This window comes from Perca flavescens, chromosome 15 (assembly GCF_004354835.1).
Source record: "Perca flavescens isolate YP-PL-M2 chromosome 15, PFLA_1.0, whole genome shotgun sequence".
NCBI lineage: Eukaryota > Metazoa > Chordata > Actinopteri > Perciformes > Percidae > Perca > Perca flavescens.
The window spans coordinates 13837160-13854576 of NC_041345.1; the positions used below are offsets into that span (position 1 = coordinate 13837160).

At 38.8% G+C, this 17417-nt stretch overlaps 1 protein-coding gene across 3 annotated transcripts in view; it reads right to left on the bottom strand.

Moving 5' to 3' along the window:
- LOC114569637 (protein tweety homolog 2-like) overlaps nucleotides 1-14415 on the bottom strand; it is a 29171-nt gene extending 14756 nt beyond the window's left edge. For all 3 annotated transcript variants that reach the window (XM_028599599.1, XM_028599598.1, XM_028599600.1), the window contains exons 1-3: nucleotides 13978-14415; nucleotides 10178-10350; nucleotides 2054-2165 (exon numbers count right to left, since the gene is read on the bottom strand). In XM_028599599.1, coding sequence (XP_028455400.1) covers nucleotides 2054-2165; nucleotides 10178-10350; nucleotides 13978-14106 — 414 coding nt within the window. In that variant the 5' untranslated portion in view covers nucleotides 14107-14415. The remainder of the gene's footprint in view (nucleotides 1-2053; nucleotides 2166-10177; nucleotides 10351-13977) is intronic.
- Between the last annotated feature and the right edge of the window lie 3002 nt (nucleotides 14416-17417).

A 17417-nucleotide genomic window follows, 5' to 3' on the forward strand; every position in this document is an offset into this window, starting at 1 on the left:
TCGCAGCAGTTTAAAGTCAAGCAAGGTAATACATTAAGAAAGAGGACACTGAGAAGAGATATTCAGGGGAAGTGATGTATGGTGCAGTAATCATTTTGTTCCAAGAATCACAAGACAGCTTTCACTTCCAAAGAGGAAGAGCTACATATAAAAGTGTAACTGTGGCACTAAATTGGAAGCACACATTCTGATATGGTGTCATTGATCAATGTGATTTCCAGGCAGTGCGGACAAGCTCTTAATATTGTGAGCACCGGAAGTAAAGGATCTCTAATAAAGGATGCTAACAATCAAAAGCCCCCTTCAATAGCAAGAGATAGAATGGTCCTCCTGGTCAAATCGTTTCCCTCTATGACACATGATGATCCCTCGCAGTGTGTGAGCGTGCATATTTTATGGTCACTTTTGTGCTTATGTACTTTACTGGACAAATTTGATATCAACACAATGTGTAAAATACCACAAAAGGAAATATAGCCTATTTAAGGCATTAAGGTATAGAAAACTACGGTCACTAAAACTGATTACTTATGAACCAACTTAATAGAAACACACAAGAAAGGAAAAGAAAGGATTTGGTAAACCAGTACATATCAGTGGACAAGTGGACAAGACTAAAGCAGTTTAAGATTTATGGGATGGGCAGCCGACCAGCTCATCAGCTCTGTAAGTGAAGTATATTACATGAAGCTATGATCTTGCAAGTGAGAAGGCCTTCATTTCCCTGGGGAGCATACATGTTTCCCACACAGCCATGGTATACACCATGCTACAGGATCAAATCAATACCAAGATACAGCAGTGAAAGTCAGTAGCAAGGATGTGAATTCATCAGAGCTGAATCGTGTTAACTTCCTACAGCACAAAGAAAATGCTGTACTGCAAAATACACCACTTTTCCAGGTTATTTGTCACACCAAGCTGAAACTAATGCAGTCCAATACAACTGAACCTGCTTTAGAGAGGTGTTGATTCACCGTTAGGGTAATTTTGGTGGCTATAGTTTGCGATGCTGATGAATAAAATTACATTGAATTATACTGAGAGATATTTCTAATATTTTATCCACTCAATTTATATCAATGAGAGGAGCGTAATAGAGCTTCCAAAATGACCATAAACTTAAATCACCACACCTCTCTAACAGTTTTCAACAAAAACCTTCATGATTGTAGGATTTATTGCAGGGATATAATATATATATATATATATATAAACTGGCAACTTAGTATTTATTTTATTTAGAAGTATCCCTTTATCCATCATGACCCAAATTGTTTAACACAAATCAATGTGTGAGCTACAAATGGATTAAATCTAAATCTCAGCGTACACAATGACAGAGTGTACACAGATCTGTTTGTGTCCATACATGAATGCAATATGTTTGCATATGAGGCCTTAAAGTGTGTGATAGTCACATGGCCGGCCACACACACACACACACACACACACACACACACAGGAGGAGAGGCTTACGGTAACACTGCAGATGGAGTTAATCCTCTTCTTCCTCATTGAGATTATTGCTTCTCTCAAGGTCTTGTTCAGACTACCCTGCCACCTCCCCTCCCCTAAGCCTCCCAAATAACTTCCCTGAATGCAGGTCAGGAGTTGTGTAGAAAGAATACCCATTAACAAATCCTGAGGCAGCAGTCACCTCAATTCCTTCACTGAGACAAAAAGCAGATACAGGACCCCCGCAGTGAGGTGCTACAGTAGCTTTGAGACAAATAAACACCCCATTAATAGAGGAGGGGTCATGGTGTTTAAATTGTTGTTGCCAAGTAGAGTAAGCCATGAAAAGGGCCATGGCTAATCAAAAATCTTGGTAATTGGAAAAAAGCCACAATATAAGAATCATGGCACAAGCAATGCTACCAATGTTATTAACAAGACTGACATATGTATTGCCTGGTTATCTCACACTAATTCAACTGGAAAATTCTTAAATTGTAACTGATGTAAATAAAAATAATTTCAGTGACCACATCTAATATTTATGATGCTGATACAAGTGTATATTGAAGAGAGCTTGGCAAGCTTCTCTCACCAGATTGTTGAGGCCACCCAATGTGTGATTGGCATTGTAGAGCGAGTAGGTCAGCTGGTACACCCCATCGTTGGTCTCACTGTTTCCATAGAAACCCACTCCTACAGCAGAACTGTGAAAAAAAGAGAGATTCAGATTTAATGAATAAATAAACATAATTAATACCCTGTTTGTTTTATCATGGTACTTCTTGATAAGGGACAGCATGTGGTTATTAGAAGACAAGTAAGAAGACAAAGAAATGTTATTCATAATTTCCCAAAGGGAAGACATTGAAGCATTAGGGGGAATATGTATCATGTTTTTTTTGTAATCTTCTTCTTAGCCTCAAACCTTTTGGTTATTTATAGAACGAAACATGCTACTAGCAACTGCAAAATGTTCAACAAATTTATAGATAAATGAAGGCATCTTTGGTTCGACATACAATAAGTTGTAAAAAAGATTAGTAACTTTTGTATTTGTCAGATGTCTTGATAAAGTTTAGTCTTAGATCATCTTTTCTCCTGTGCTTTTTCCACTCATCTCTTACTCTTTGCTGCCATATGGGCTGGGATGTACTGGTGTTGACATGTGAAAGAGATTTTTTGTGTCGTATTTCTTCCTTTAAAATCCCCCCTCCACCCTTTATTACTTCCATCCGTTTAACCATTTTTACTCACACAGATTCTGAGCTAAACATATCAAACCCTCCATTTTCAGCAGAAACTTTGAATTTGTTATCCCATTCAACCAACCACATCAGAATTCTATTTGACATCCGAAAATGTATCTGAGTGGAATACACAGCATCCCTATTTCCCACCTTCCTGCAGCCAGACCATGCATAGCCTCTGTAATAGGGAGGATTAATGTCCTAACCCCCAGAGTCAGTGTACCCTTACTGCTAGCAGTCCACAGTGACATGAGCAATGATACAATTTCATAATATTTGATTGCATTAAAGCAACTCTACGCAAAGGTTGCAGGTTACTAACACGTTCAACTGCATTTAGGGGCATTTTCCATAGCTCATGGAGCTCATCAATCAAGTTTCAGATAGCAGGAAGTCAGAGTGGGATTGCTGTTGCTCAGGGATACAATATGTACACACAAACACAAAAAGGAAACACCATCTGTGCTGCAAAACTAAAAAAAAAAAAATCATACAATAGCCAAGTAGACACATGGCCAGGTTAACACCATGATCCTCCGCAGCCAGACAAAGATTAGTTAAGTTAGTTAAGTGCAAAGAGAAGATGTGGAGTTTTATTTTTGGAATTTAATACATCCTGTGAGGGTGTGTGATATGTCACTGAGTGCCTATGTGCATAAGGTGTGCATTTTCTTTTGTGTCTATTAGCATCCTGCCACAGTAACCTTGTAAGCAAAATGAAAACCATTGCATGTAACCATTGCATGTGTCTCATCTATTAAACTAGATTAATCTGGTTAAGCTTAGGGCCACTGAGGGCATTCTCTCATTCTTCAAAAAAGTCTGAGCAAAAAAATATTCAATTACAGTAATCTTTACAACTAAAAAATGATTAGCTGTGGTTAAAATACTTTATTCAGCTGTAAAAGAAAATTTGCTTTACTCTTTTTAAGACCTTTTTGTTTCAGTTGATCTGCATTGACCTGCACAATGAGCTCTTCACCAACCCTGTAGCAAACTTAGTGATATGTCAGCAACAATGACCCACCAACAACAGTAATGTAATAACACAGGACATCATGGGTTTAGCCTCCAGAGAAGCATTAGTATTTTTGTGGCTGAAAAAAGGCTGTCTGCAGCTGGATGTGTTAGCAACACAATAAACAATAGGACTAGAGCATGTATGGATTCCAGGATATTTTGTGCCTTTATTCCTCCGAGGATAGATCACTTCACAGACCGTGATGACTGGACGATTGCATCTTAGTATTCAAAACATGTGAGCACAATAAATGGCCCCACTGGATGAACAGGTAATAACCGATAAATGCCTTGATTCTGTGGAGACTAGTGTATTGCTGCTATAATAAATTGTATCAGGTTTAACAGAAACAGACACAGGCAGAAAGGATTTTTAGATTATTAGATTTGTTTGCTATCTTTAACCTTAATTTACCCCCATTCATTCTCTTGGGGTCAGAAATAATGATTTAACCCTCTTATTATGTTAAGGTTCAATTTGACCCATTTGCGTTTTAGTGTTGACCAAAATACTGGTTAACCTATCTTTTTCTTAATGAAATTGTATGACATTTTCTCATTTAGGGTCATGAACTTGTTCATAAAATCTGGACACACTGATGTGTAGTGGAATGTCTGTTCAATGTCATTTTGACCCGGAGACTTTCAACACCCATTTAGAACCAGGTGTGTGTGTGTGTGTGTGTGTGTGTGTGTGTGTGTGTGTGTGTGTGTGTGTGTGTGTGTGTGTGTGTGTGTGTGTGTAAAGGAGGAGGTGCTTTCTCGCGCTTGTCCTCTTCTCTGTTGTAATGTCATCTCTTTGACACAAACACTACAAAATGAGCTCCAAAAGGTTTGCAACTGAAAAAGTTTTAGCACAGATTTTTGATGGTAATAGTGATGTAGAAGAAGAGATTTCAGAGTCAGAGGATCTTTCAGAGACCGAGAACAATGCTATTGACGATCCGGATTGTGAATTTTCCTATGATGAAGAGGATTCAGGGGACTAGTCTGGTGTAGTCTCTACATTAGCTGAAAACAATGGGCAGCAATCATCCTCAACATGGACAGCTAAAGATGGTAACATAAAATGGTCAACATCACCACACAGACTGACTGATTTTCTGCCACACTAGTTGATGATATTCAATCACCATTTCATCTCTTCATATCCCAACCAACAGATAGGATCATGGTGGACATGATCAACTTGTAGGGGAGGTGTGTATTTCAAGAGAAATGGAAGCCACTGGATCAGATTGACTTGCATGCATACATTGAAATCCTAGTCCTGCTGCGTCCTGCTGCGTCCTGCTGCGTCCTGCTGCGTCCTGCTGCGTCCTGCTGCGTCCTGCTGCGTCCTGCTGCGTCCGCAGCATCCACCCACGCTCTGCAGCGCCACGTTACATCCCGCAACACCCTGCTGTGATGTTCATACGCACAGAGTAGTAAGGATCCGGTATTGGAGACTACACTACGCAGTATGACACACTGTGCCCTGCTATGACATGAACTTCCATGACTACCTCGAAGTCACGGTTCCATTATCTCTAATGTGACTATTGTTTGCCACTGTTCATCACATCAGCAACCGGCCCTGTCAGACACCGCCTACCAAGAGTCTGGGTCTGCCGAGGTTTCTTCCTAAAAGGGAGTTTTTCCTTGCCACTGTCGCAACAGCCACTGATACTGCTTGCTCTTGGGGGAATTACTGTAATTATTGGGGTTTTGGAATTTATAGAGTGTGGTCTAGACCTACTCTATCTGTAAAGTGTCTCGAGATAACTCTCGTTATGATTTGATACTATAAATCAAATTGAATTGAATAGTATTAGCTGGAGTGTACAAGTCAAAGGGAGAAGCAATTGCCAGTCTGTGGAATGACGAGAGTGGAAGGCCAATATTTCTAACAACAATGTCTTTGGAGTCAATTCATACGAAAGCTTGGGTGTTCCACAACACTAGAGCTGGTCGACGTGAAAGAGACAAACTAGCTGAGATCAGAGATGTAGGGGATAAATGGGTCAACATTTTACTTGTCTTGTACAATCCTGGTCCCGATGTCACTGTAGATGAACACCTTGTTCCATTCAGGGGGCCCTGTCCCTTCTGACAGTACATGCCCAACAAGCCTGCCAAGTATGGCATCAAAATATGGGCATCCTAGGATGCCGAATCTAGCTATGCATGGAATATGCAAGTGTATACCGGAAATATTTTCACTAAATAATTGGTAAAAACAGTTTTGGGGGAAAAAATGTTTGTGATGAGGAACAAAAGTTAGTTTTGAGTGTATTTACACTGTACAGGTCATTTTGACCCGTAACATCATCAATGTAATTTTTTTTCAACATAATACAAGGGCTAGAGAGGTAACCTCGTGAGACCGTCCTGATCTCGCGAGCTCCAGTTTTCCACTCGCAGATCAGTCTGGCATCTTGAGGCAGAGAAAATTTGGAGCCGTTAGCCAAACGACCGGGCCAATCAGCGTTGGTTTTGAGGTGGGTTAGGTGGTGATAGACCGATGGTTTATCCAATCAGCTAACCAGTATTATCAGCCAGCGGTTGCCCTAATTCTGTTAGCCGCTCGCTAATGCTTTTTTTCTCTTGGATCCTTCTTTTGGAATATGGTCCGGGAACCTGACCATCTGGCGGAGTCAGGTTACTAGAGAGGTGCAGCAGCTCTTAAATCCTTTTTCTATTTGAGTTCTGCAATGCAGCTGAGATGTACTTCTTCTGGAGTTTAATGTTGAATTGAAAGCTGGAATAAATTAATGGGGTAATCACGATAAACAATTAGATATTTCTTAAATAACAGTTCTACACAATTTTAGCTATAGAAGTCCCATGGTTCAGCATAACAAAAAACTAAAGTATGTACAGTTGTGTGCAAGATAATTTCTACTTTATATGCATCTCTTTGTGTTTCTGTACAAGCTGTCTTTGTTCCAGTCGAGCATAAAAGCCATCAAAAATGTGTAAGAAGCACATTTTCAATCAAGCTACTAGCTACAACATAAAACTTCCATCAATAATAATGCCAGTCAATAGGTATCAAACATTAAAAACATGTCAAAAGGAACAACTTCATAATCTCAACCCAAAATGCTGTTATCAGCAAGTTTCAAGTTTATTTCATTTATATAGAACAAAGTGCTTCACAAAGACATACATGTATGTATACAAGCATAAAGACATGTATGTGTTGTGGAAATAAAACACAATTGAAATGGAAATTGAAAAAAATTAATTTAAACCCAACGAAATATAAAAACAGAAAATAAGGTTAAACACAGTTAAAACAGAGAACAAAAAGTGTTTGTTAAGGTGCATCTTAAAAGCATAAACTGACTCATCTAATTGCCTCTGGCAGGATATTTCAGAACCAAGGAGTTGCTAAAGAAAAAGTCCTGTCCCCAGGCCTTTTTTTGTTTCCATGCATGGGGCACAGTCAACATGCCATTGTGGGTGGATCTGAGGGGTCTGGTGGTGTTGTAAGGGATGAGGAGTTCTGAGAGATATGTAGGGGATAGACCATGGAAAGATTTGTAGACAATTAGAAGGATTTTGAAATGTATCCTACAATGAACGGGGAGCCAGTGTAAGTATAGGGGTGATGTGTCTTGTTTCTTTGACCTTGCTAATTACTTACCCTCAGGCCACTATGATCCTAAACAAGGACAGGTTTTGTATTGTATGTCTTGGAGACTGTTTTGTAACTGAGTTATATTGGCTTGATTTTGGGAACGGGAAGGATAAGAGGATATGAGTTTAGATGATTCTTCCCAATGTGAGCATGTAAAGACAAGAAAAGAAAAGAAATAGACCTAAAATCCTGACTGGAATTTTTCTAAAATAGGGTTTTATTTCAAAAAGGACAGAACCGGATTAAAAACAACCTTTCCTCAAACCTTAGATAAGAAAGAATGTTTAGAAATTGGCCTTAAATTATTTGGAATTGCTGGGTCAAGCTTTTTAAGGAGTGGCATAACTACCTGTACACGTGGCTAGAGAACTGTTAAAAACAATCAGTAAGGACCAACTGCTTCAAATGACTAGGAGAATTTTTTGAGTCAAGTAAACTTATTTTGAGAGGGGAGCAGGCACAACTTAAAACAAAACCTAACCTGTAACATAAAGACTGTCTACTAATTTCTGGCTAGATTATCTAATTGGATGCTATGTATAGTTGTGGAGGTGGGCGTGGTCTGCAATCAGCTGCAGTGGAGAGATGTGTGTGGATAGAGCAGGAGAGCACTGCCAGGTGAGTCGATTGTCTCACTGTTCGTTGCTGTGCTAATTGCTCTCCCTTTATATGCAGTAGCCGGGCCATTGGAGGTGCACGGTTTATAGTTGTAAAGTTGTGTTAAGTGTGAGCAGTCAGAGAAAATAAATACTATTGGCCTGTAAATTGTCTGTCTGCTGTGGTCTGTGCTGAGGTTACCCAGGGTGGCAGCAAATTTTGCTACAATAGTAGCAGTAGATTGTTTGTTTTTATAATTTGTTGAGCTGATAAATAATTACAGCTGTAATAATGTCCCTTATAACAAACTTCTACAGAGAAAGATGAGAGCTCTGGGTAGAGACTAGATAACAGAGCGTCTATGCTAAACAGCATCATGCCGTCACTTAACAACATAACAGGCCTTGTGTGCTGCAGCAGTGGTTTGGTATGGACACAGAAAGCTAACAAAGTTAAAACTCAACACTAAGATACATGTCACAAGTTTGAGCGGATATATACGCAAATTCAATCAAGCCTTTTTAAAGACATTTGTTCTTCATTTCAGACAGGATCATTTTTCTCAAAGTATATTAAATCATAAACAAAAGTACAATTATGTCTGGCAACGTGGCTCTGGATGTTTTTATGAAAAGCTCCCTGTTTGTTCATGCTTGCATAAATTGGCAGTGCAATCAAGATACTAACAGAATAGAGAACCTACTTTGCAGACCTGCTCCACCACCACAATCCCCCCTGTAACCACCGCTCCTCTGACGCAAACCTCCTCTCCCCACCACTCAGGACCAAGCACCATACCTGGGGTGACAGAGCTTTCACCATTGCAGCCCCCTCCCTCTGGAACTCCCTACCCATACACATCCGTGACTGACACATTCAAATCACTCATCAAAACACACCTCTTAAGATTAGCCTTCCACATACACATAATAGTCATACATATTCTCCACTGATAGCGACTGGTTTGTTTGTTTGAATTGCTTTTAAAAAAGGTCCCATGACATGGTGCTCTTTGGATGCTTTTATATAGACCTTAGTGGTCCCTTAGCCTTGGTGCAGAATTACAGCCACTAGAGCCAGTCCCACAATGAGCTTGCCTTTGTATGTGCCATTTCTGTGTCTGTAGCTATTGAGGAGAAGAGGGGCGGGGGGGGGGCCTTGACCAACTGCCACTTTGCTCGTTTGAAAGCCATGATGTCTCTCTCTCATGGGTGGGCCAAATTCTCTGGGCGGGCAAAGCAGAGAAAGGGGAGGTAACCTTGCTCCTTATGACCTCATAAGGAGCAAGATTCCAGATCGGCCCATCTGAGCCTTCATTTTCTCAAAAGGCAGAGCATGATACCCAGGGCTCGGTTTACACCTATCGCCATTTCTAGCCACAGCGGGACCATAGGCCGGCTGGGGGAACTCATATTAATGTTAAAAAACCTCACAAAGTGAAATGTTCATGCCATGGGATCTTTGATCGGTTTGTTTTATGTGTTGGTTTTTATTGCTTCATCTGTTTTTAATGTGCTAAATATGATGGTTTTACTGTAAAGTGTCTTTGAGTACCATGTAAAGTGCTATATAAATAAAATGTATTTATATATTATTATTATTATTATTATTATTATTACAACCTGTGGCAATATGATAGTGTTTTTTTTATGATACATATATATGATACAGTGTGAGTACGTCAAATTATCAATGGAGAAAGCACAAGACAATATGATATAAAAGCACAGTATTAAAAGGCCAAATCTAAGGCTGCAGCATTATACTGTAATTTGGTAGAGCATTTCAATGGACCAAGCTGAGCAAACAGCAGTCAAAGTTTTGGCGGCGTAGTAAACTAAAGAGTCAGCTGAGGGAATTAGCGGTCCGATCATCTAGCTGTCAGCTGATCGGGGGCCCTGCTGATGATGTGGTTTGTCAAAAATACAGCAACTTAACTTATTTGTGTTCTTCCGAAAGAAAGAGTTGAAACTCTGTTAAAAGCAGGTAGTTAAGCCACACATTAACACACCACACTTTGTTATAACCTACCATACTTAAAACTTTGTATGGAATAAACAGCAGATAGATCCAAGTCATTTGACTCATATTTAAATTTGAGCACTATTACCTTTGACAGTACAAAGCTTTGTTCAACTTAGCCTCGCATACTGATCCAACATTAGTATCTGTGAGTTGAGTATCACAACAAGAAACTCGATGGTATTATTTGACCATTAAGACTTACCATATAATGAGGCCTGTGATGACAGCAGACCAAGTGAGGCAGCAGGTATCAGGTCTTTTGGTGTCTTCATCTAAGTCCCTGCGGCAGCAACACAAGCAGACCAGGCATACTGTCAGAACCAGCAGGCTCAGACCCAGACCCACTGCACCAACACATGCTAGAAATATCAGAGACTGGGGCAGGAGAGTGGAGAGAGAAAAGAGGCAAAGCATTCCATCAGTTAAAGGCATGACTAAGAATCTTTCAGCAGATTATATCTACAAATATCTTTCAAGAGGCAGACAGCTGTTATGTGTGGTCGTGAGAAGTCAGGCTGTGTGACCCCATCACCTGAAATGTTGCCAGCCTGAGTGAAAACAACACACCAGTATCAAACAACACTCATGTGTAAAGATATGGTTGAGGCTAGCATGCAGCTACCTCATACATTGATCAACATCATCACCGCTGACTGATGCCTACAGCAAAGGGAATAGAAACATAAAAGTTTGAGGTCATGGGGCGAAGAAAGCCCACAGAGAATGCAGATTTTTCTGCCACAGCAGAACTTGGACTGTAGGGGGAAAACAGAAATGATCCAAGGCTGCAGTAGGGGAGAATCATGTGACACAATGGCTTTCATTAAGTCTTGTGATTTCTGAATGTACAAAATATGTAAAGCCTGAAGGATGGAAAGAAACACTGATGTAGAGAATGTAGAAAATGCTGTTTGGACACACAACACTCTGTACTTAGACTATTTTATGATAAATCCCATTGGATTTATTTTATTCTCTGCAAAGCTGTTACTTTACTCACTACATAGTGAGTGGCCATATGACAATCACTACAAAGTGAGTAAAGAAATACAAAGTTGGCAGTATTCTCCAAGGCAGAGAAAAAGAGCATTGTTTATTTGCATCAGATTATCAGAATAGTTATTGCTTTACACCAATACAATCCGGTTTGTTTTCTTACAGACATGTCATATGGCCATTTAGTTTAGAAGCTTAATAGCGTTGATCATCTCTAGGAACTGTGGGTTCAGACTCAACACATTAAGCTTTAGGTTAGTTTAAAGGCAAGAGAAGAGCATGACCTTGATTTTACTTGCAAATAATTTGCACTCAACTTTTAGTGCTCACAAGTTCAGAAAGTCTGGGTCTGCCGGAGTAAGCAGAGCTAGTCATTGACTACAATGTCTGTGACTAATTATTCCATTTGGATGACATTGACACAGGGACAGAATTTAAATCATATTCTTTTGCATATTCTATGCAGAGTCCATTGTTATAAATGTTTCAAGTTATGTTGTGTTGAGCCCTATTTTGCCCTTAGTTTCACTAATCAGGTAGGTTAGCCATCAGTGGATTTCAATTAGAAATGATAGAAGACATTCAAGCTGAGGTTGCTAATCATTGGTTTTTGAGGACACTGTTGATGAGCCAAGATTTATAGTGTGTGTGATGTCTACTGTGGTTTCAAAACTAGTTAGATTTCCTGTCACTATAACTTAGTTCAGGCCCTTCATCCGCACAATACTGCTAGTTCCACTCTCTCATCTAATTTTCCAATCCATTGTTTTGTAATTAGACATGCAGGCACTTCAATTTCCACTGGCTGCAAAGCCATAACAAGGCAAAGGATGCATGAGAGCGAGGAGAAACAGAGAGACAGAAAACAACTACAGTATATGCAGTCATTGAGCGGAAGGTGATTGATCTTTTATCTTCCCAAAAGGATTTTTGTATAAAGTAGGTTTACATATGTATGCCTGTCTAATGTAATTAAACAGGAAACAACAAGCTTTAGGACAAGTGTCTGTAGCTGCTCTCCACTTTCTTCTTTCCTCAAAACACAAAGGTTGAGCATGTCAAGTGAAGAACATGAGTTATTTTCAGGCTTGAGGCGCTGTGTGAGCCCTATAGACTACCAACAGTCTGTGGGATATCACCATGGCACTCTTCACTCCTCACTGACTGGTGCTCAGCTGAGCTAGTGTGACACAGCTGGGATTCAATGACCCACATGGACCTTGCTACATGGAGAGAAAGGGACACAAACTTCTGAAAGCACTCAAACAAGCATAAAATAATGCACTACAACACTGATGGATTGAGAGTTAAAGTTAATATTATTGTACAATAAGAGAAAACCCACAAAATGACAAAACCTAGATGTAAGGCAAACTAAATAATTTCTTTCTGATCATGGAGACAGAAAATGCTTAAAATATAGTGTCCTCAGAAAAAGACCATGATTGTCTTAAGAGAGTATAGGCTGAAAGTCATATCATCAGAATGATCAATAACAAATAATAAAGGCTACATGTAGACCGGACACATGGCATCTCTCCGACCTTTTCAAGTCTTTACTATACACCATGTAATTTCATACAACAGTAGTCTTCAGTTTACAGAGGAGTCAAGTGAGCAGAGTATCAGCTCAAAACTTGAATAAATGATAAAACAATGTTTCATGCAAGTTTACTTTCACACTTGCATAATGGCTTTAATATTCATAAATGGCCTGAGGCAGTGCCACATGGATGCGCACTTACACAAAGACACATACAAACATGAATAAACTCATTCCTTGGGGAGGATTGTTTTTAAATATAGCCCAGACGATAATGGGTGTAGTAAGTCTTTCCAAGGTGAAAAGGAGATCAGTATGCAAGGTTATCCTCGTACAGTAAACCAATATGTCCACAATTTTTCTAACTTAGATTTAGAAACAGTATTATCTATCACGCAACAAATTAACACAACGCTTTTATTTTGTTGAAAAAAAATGCATTGTTAATGGTTTGGCTCACATGAACTTCCTTAGTGATTTGTAATTAAATTGACACCTGTCAAACTATGCTGATGTGATATAATGTGCCTTATTTGTATTGCAATACACTGTGTGAAAATAAATCCTTTTCTATATAATAAGTTCTTTGTGGAAAAACAACAAACCAAGTCAATAGACAAAAGGGAAGAAAGCAAAGTCCATAACATAAAAGGCATATAACGATAATAATCAAGTGATTTATTGCAGATGGAAATCTATGGCAACAACCGAGCATGAACATCCCATATTTTATTTTATTTTCCCATCACACAGCCTATTTTATTTATAATGACTCTGGCCCTGCTGCCCACAGTCAGTCCCCATCAATAAACATGGCAGTTTGGGACATTTGCATGGTCTCAAATGGCCATAAATGCACTCTGGGGAAATTGAAATACTTAATTTGAAAAAAAGAAGAAGAAGAAAAAAAAAAAAGATTCTTTTTACACTGGGAAAAATAGGTCTCATACAATTCAATTTCCCCATAAAAACAAAATGGATTGGGAAAAGAGCAAAACACAACAATCTCTTACAGGGAATGTGTTGTTTGTTTGTAGTGTTAGAATGAGCAGTCACGAAAAAGTGGATGAAGTTGTGGTATGAAGCTGTGTTCAGCTTGTGTAAAAACAAAGGATTTGTTGTGTACTGTATTTTCAGCAGTAGGTACACACTTACATGGATAAAGACATATACAGTAGATGTTGTTTACTACCAGAAATATTTCATAGCCCAGTTAATACAGGTCATGTGTCATGTGAGAACTGCAGTACAGGATTGGCTCTTACACTTCCTGACATTGGGAAAAACACAGGTAGCTACACTGATGCATAACACAACGGTTTGTCTAAAACTACTTTTTGTTTAAATGTACATTTAATAAAATATGTTCTTTAACATGGTCAGTGGACCACGGGAGCTCTGATTTTTCTGGTGAAATTCTTCTGAAACTACGTGCGCTTTTACGCGCAAGTACAATTACCAACCTGCTGATAGCTCGCTTCCTCCGGTGTGAAAGTGTTGTCGACCGACTGGAAAAAGAAATTGAAGTGAGGGAAATTGTGCAGCCAGTATGTCCACCACGGAGCAACGTAATCAAGCCTTGCAGTGGCCATTCCTACTTGAGAAGTCAATCCACCGAACCACTGACTGCACGCTTCCTTTTATGACCAAGCTCAAATATCCCCAGGATTCATGAAAAAAAAAAAGTAAAACATAAAATAAACGCAACTACAGCGGAGGTTACAACCACCACAGAACAAGATGAAGTTCTTCTTTTGCCATTAAATCATCAGAACAAGGCAGAAAAGCACTACTTCCCACTCCGGTTCCCATAGTTCTGTGTGAACTGTTGAGGTGCGCAACTACTATAAAATACAGCTTCAGTGCAGGCCAAGCGTTTGTATCCGAAGCACGGGATTGAGTGACGATATGAACCTGCCTCCTTAAACAGAGAAGGCGTGACAACCACTTCTCAGTCAAGTAGGCCAAGATATACTTTATGAAAAGTAAACAATAATATACCCCTGCACTGAAAACAATGCATGGGGAGAATATCTCAACAAAATTGCAAACATTTTTAAAAAAATGATCCAACACTGAACTTGCTGATAACACAAAACGGTATAGATGTCAATGACCGGTGCCCACTGCTCCAAATATGATTGTTTTTAACGAGGAAACTCAAAATGTTGATTACACAATAAAACTGAGATACAAAAAAATAAAATGAAAATGCTCTGCACCCTGGCCTCGACTTGCAGCTACTGCGTTTGGCTTTAAGATGCAGGGGTAGGCTATTTAGTGCACTATTTATGACTTCTGCTGTTAATGTCTGACCTCTTGTGGACAATGAGGCGCACTGAGGTGAACAGTAATGAGCATGTTAATGAGATGCTGCAGACAGTGGTACAGTATGTTGGCTTTAATGCTTTATTTACAGTGTGATGTTTTTTTCAGCTGTGAAAGTTTAATTTATACCTGTATCAGAATCAACACATTAACTGTAATAAACGTGTAGGAGTTTGTTTTAGTGTCTTGTGCAGAAACACATTTAAAAAGGGAACTACGCCCATTATCAAAATTCATACATGTTACAAACATTCCTATGGTCTATTACAGTAAAAAAAATATTAGTTAACCTGAACAACTCTCTCCCAAATCCAAAAACTAGGGTGCTAAACTCAAATTTGTGAACTCATAGACAAGGAATTGGGAAAGAGAATGTTCTGGGTATATCAGTACATCAAAACAAATATTATGTGGGTCCACAAAATCAGTCTCCCATTCATTGTCTATGGAGCAACTCCAGACTTTATACTTAATGACATCACATCAAGTTTGAGACTTACTTTTCTGTTATTTGGAATCAAGAGAGAGTAGCTTATGTTCACAAATATTGAATTAACTTTCTATGCCAAATAAAAATAAAAATAACATATTGGAATTTATAATGTAGGTGGTGTTCCGCTTTAACTCACTTTTACAATAAATGTAGGCACATGTGGCACTTAAATAAACAAACTTTTTTTGTTGGTACAAAGGCATGGTGGCACAGTATAAGGCACAGTATAACTCAGTAACATTAATCTAAAATAAAGTATCACTATGTAAAATTGGGCAGCAAGGTATACAGATGGTCATAGCTGTAGAGACTCTCCAAGTGCAGTAGAGCTGTACAGCAGGAGAGAGTGGTACTATAGGATGTTGGCCTACTATATACTGTATATAAATGCCTAGGAGTTGGGTCATAAAACCCATCATTAGGTATGCTACTAACAGGCAGAAAATGAAAAATGGATGCAAATACAAGCACATCAAACATCAAGTCAAATTCTTGATACCATACATGTTTGAGATTTGAAAGTAACACTTGACAAAAACATTTGAATTACACAACAATATACTTTTTTGTGCTTTTTTGGTCAAATTCCCCAAAAACAGTGGAGCGTAAACGTCAGTATTTTATATAAAAAAGATTGTAAATTACTATTTTATCACCAACTTTCTGTAAATGGTTGTTCCCATTTATATTGATTGGGAATAAATAGTAACTTTTGCGACCAGGATTGTAGGCTAACTGTGAAAACATATCACTTCGGTGTGATGACAACATCTGGCCCTGATTGCATTTCCTGTAGGTCTGTTTATTTTTCTGTTCATTATTTAAAATAATAGGTTTGAAACCTCTAGATATACTATATATATATATATATATATATATATATATATATATATATATATATATATATATATATATATATATATATATATATATATATATATATATAGACTTTTGTTTAATCACACTGAGATTCGATAATCATATTAACAATGGAAACCCATGGCAAATACAGCAGATTCAACATACAGTTAGAACAGACCACTAAAATACCAATGCTCAGTAATGTAGATAGCAAGCCCTGGGTAATCACCGAATACAACAAAAATAAAAGTCCACTGGCATATGAAAGGGAAGACTAAAATATGTAATTTAAATTTTGCCCTGAGATGAGATGTTTTATCTACATGGAGCTAAACCATCTTGATATCATATGGCTACTGCTGTAATTATTTGGATTCTTTGATGCACCTCCACAGACAGAGAGCCAGGAGAGTGTGCTCTGAGTCTGAATACTCTGACTAGGTGACACTTGAGATACACTGTATGAATATGAATTCTTGACGGTGCTCTGCATTAACAAACAGTGGGATTTGGTGCCAGGAAACTCTCCGGTGATTGCCGTGCCAATCACTCTGCGTTTAAACCGAAGGACCAATGTATAAAAAGGGAATAACATGAATAAAAGCACCTCTGTCTGTATCAAGCCTTCTTGCCTGCTCTGTTCATTTATTCTTGTTATCTCGGTGCAGACAAAACATGTCAGACCCACAAATCACATTGATGCCAGTGTGAACTTGGACAGTACCCTAAGGATGTAAGTAGTTGAGCCACAAAGACCACTATGGTCTTATTTCTTAATATGTGTTTGCAGTCAGGCCAATTCATGTTCTGTGTCTAATTAAACTCAGCCATGTGAGTGTACCTTTGTAAATCAGTGTGTCAAATATTTCACCAACACTGCTGGGATTTGATTCCTGTAGAGGATTTACTACACATCTGTGCAGTTGTAGTAGCTTACCGTGCTTTGGATTAAAGCCACCCCCGAATTGTGAAATGGTTAAAATGTCTGTGCAACACATCCCTACACACACAATGAAGCTGAACCATCAGGTGGCAGCCCAGCACTTTTCTGTAATCCTGAGAACCTCATGCTTCTACTGTACACTGACCAATGGTGTCCTCTGGTTGTGTATCTGTGAAAAACAAAATCTCAACCCAGAGCTCCTTTGTGCATAATACTGTCCATGAAGTCCAGACCTAATCTTATTGAACTCTGGTTTATAGATCAGATCCACTACTCTC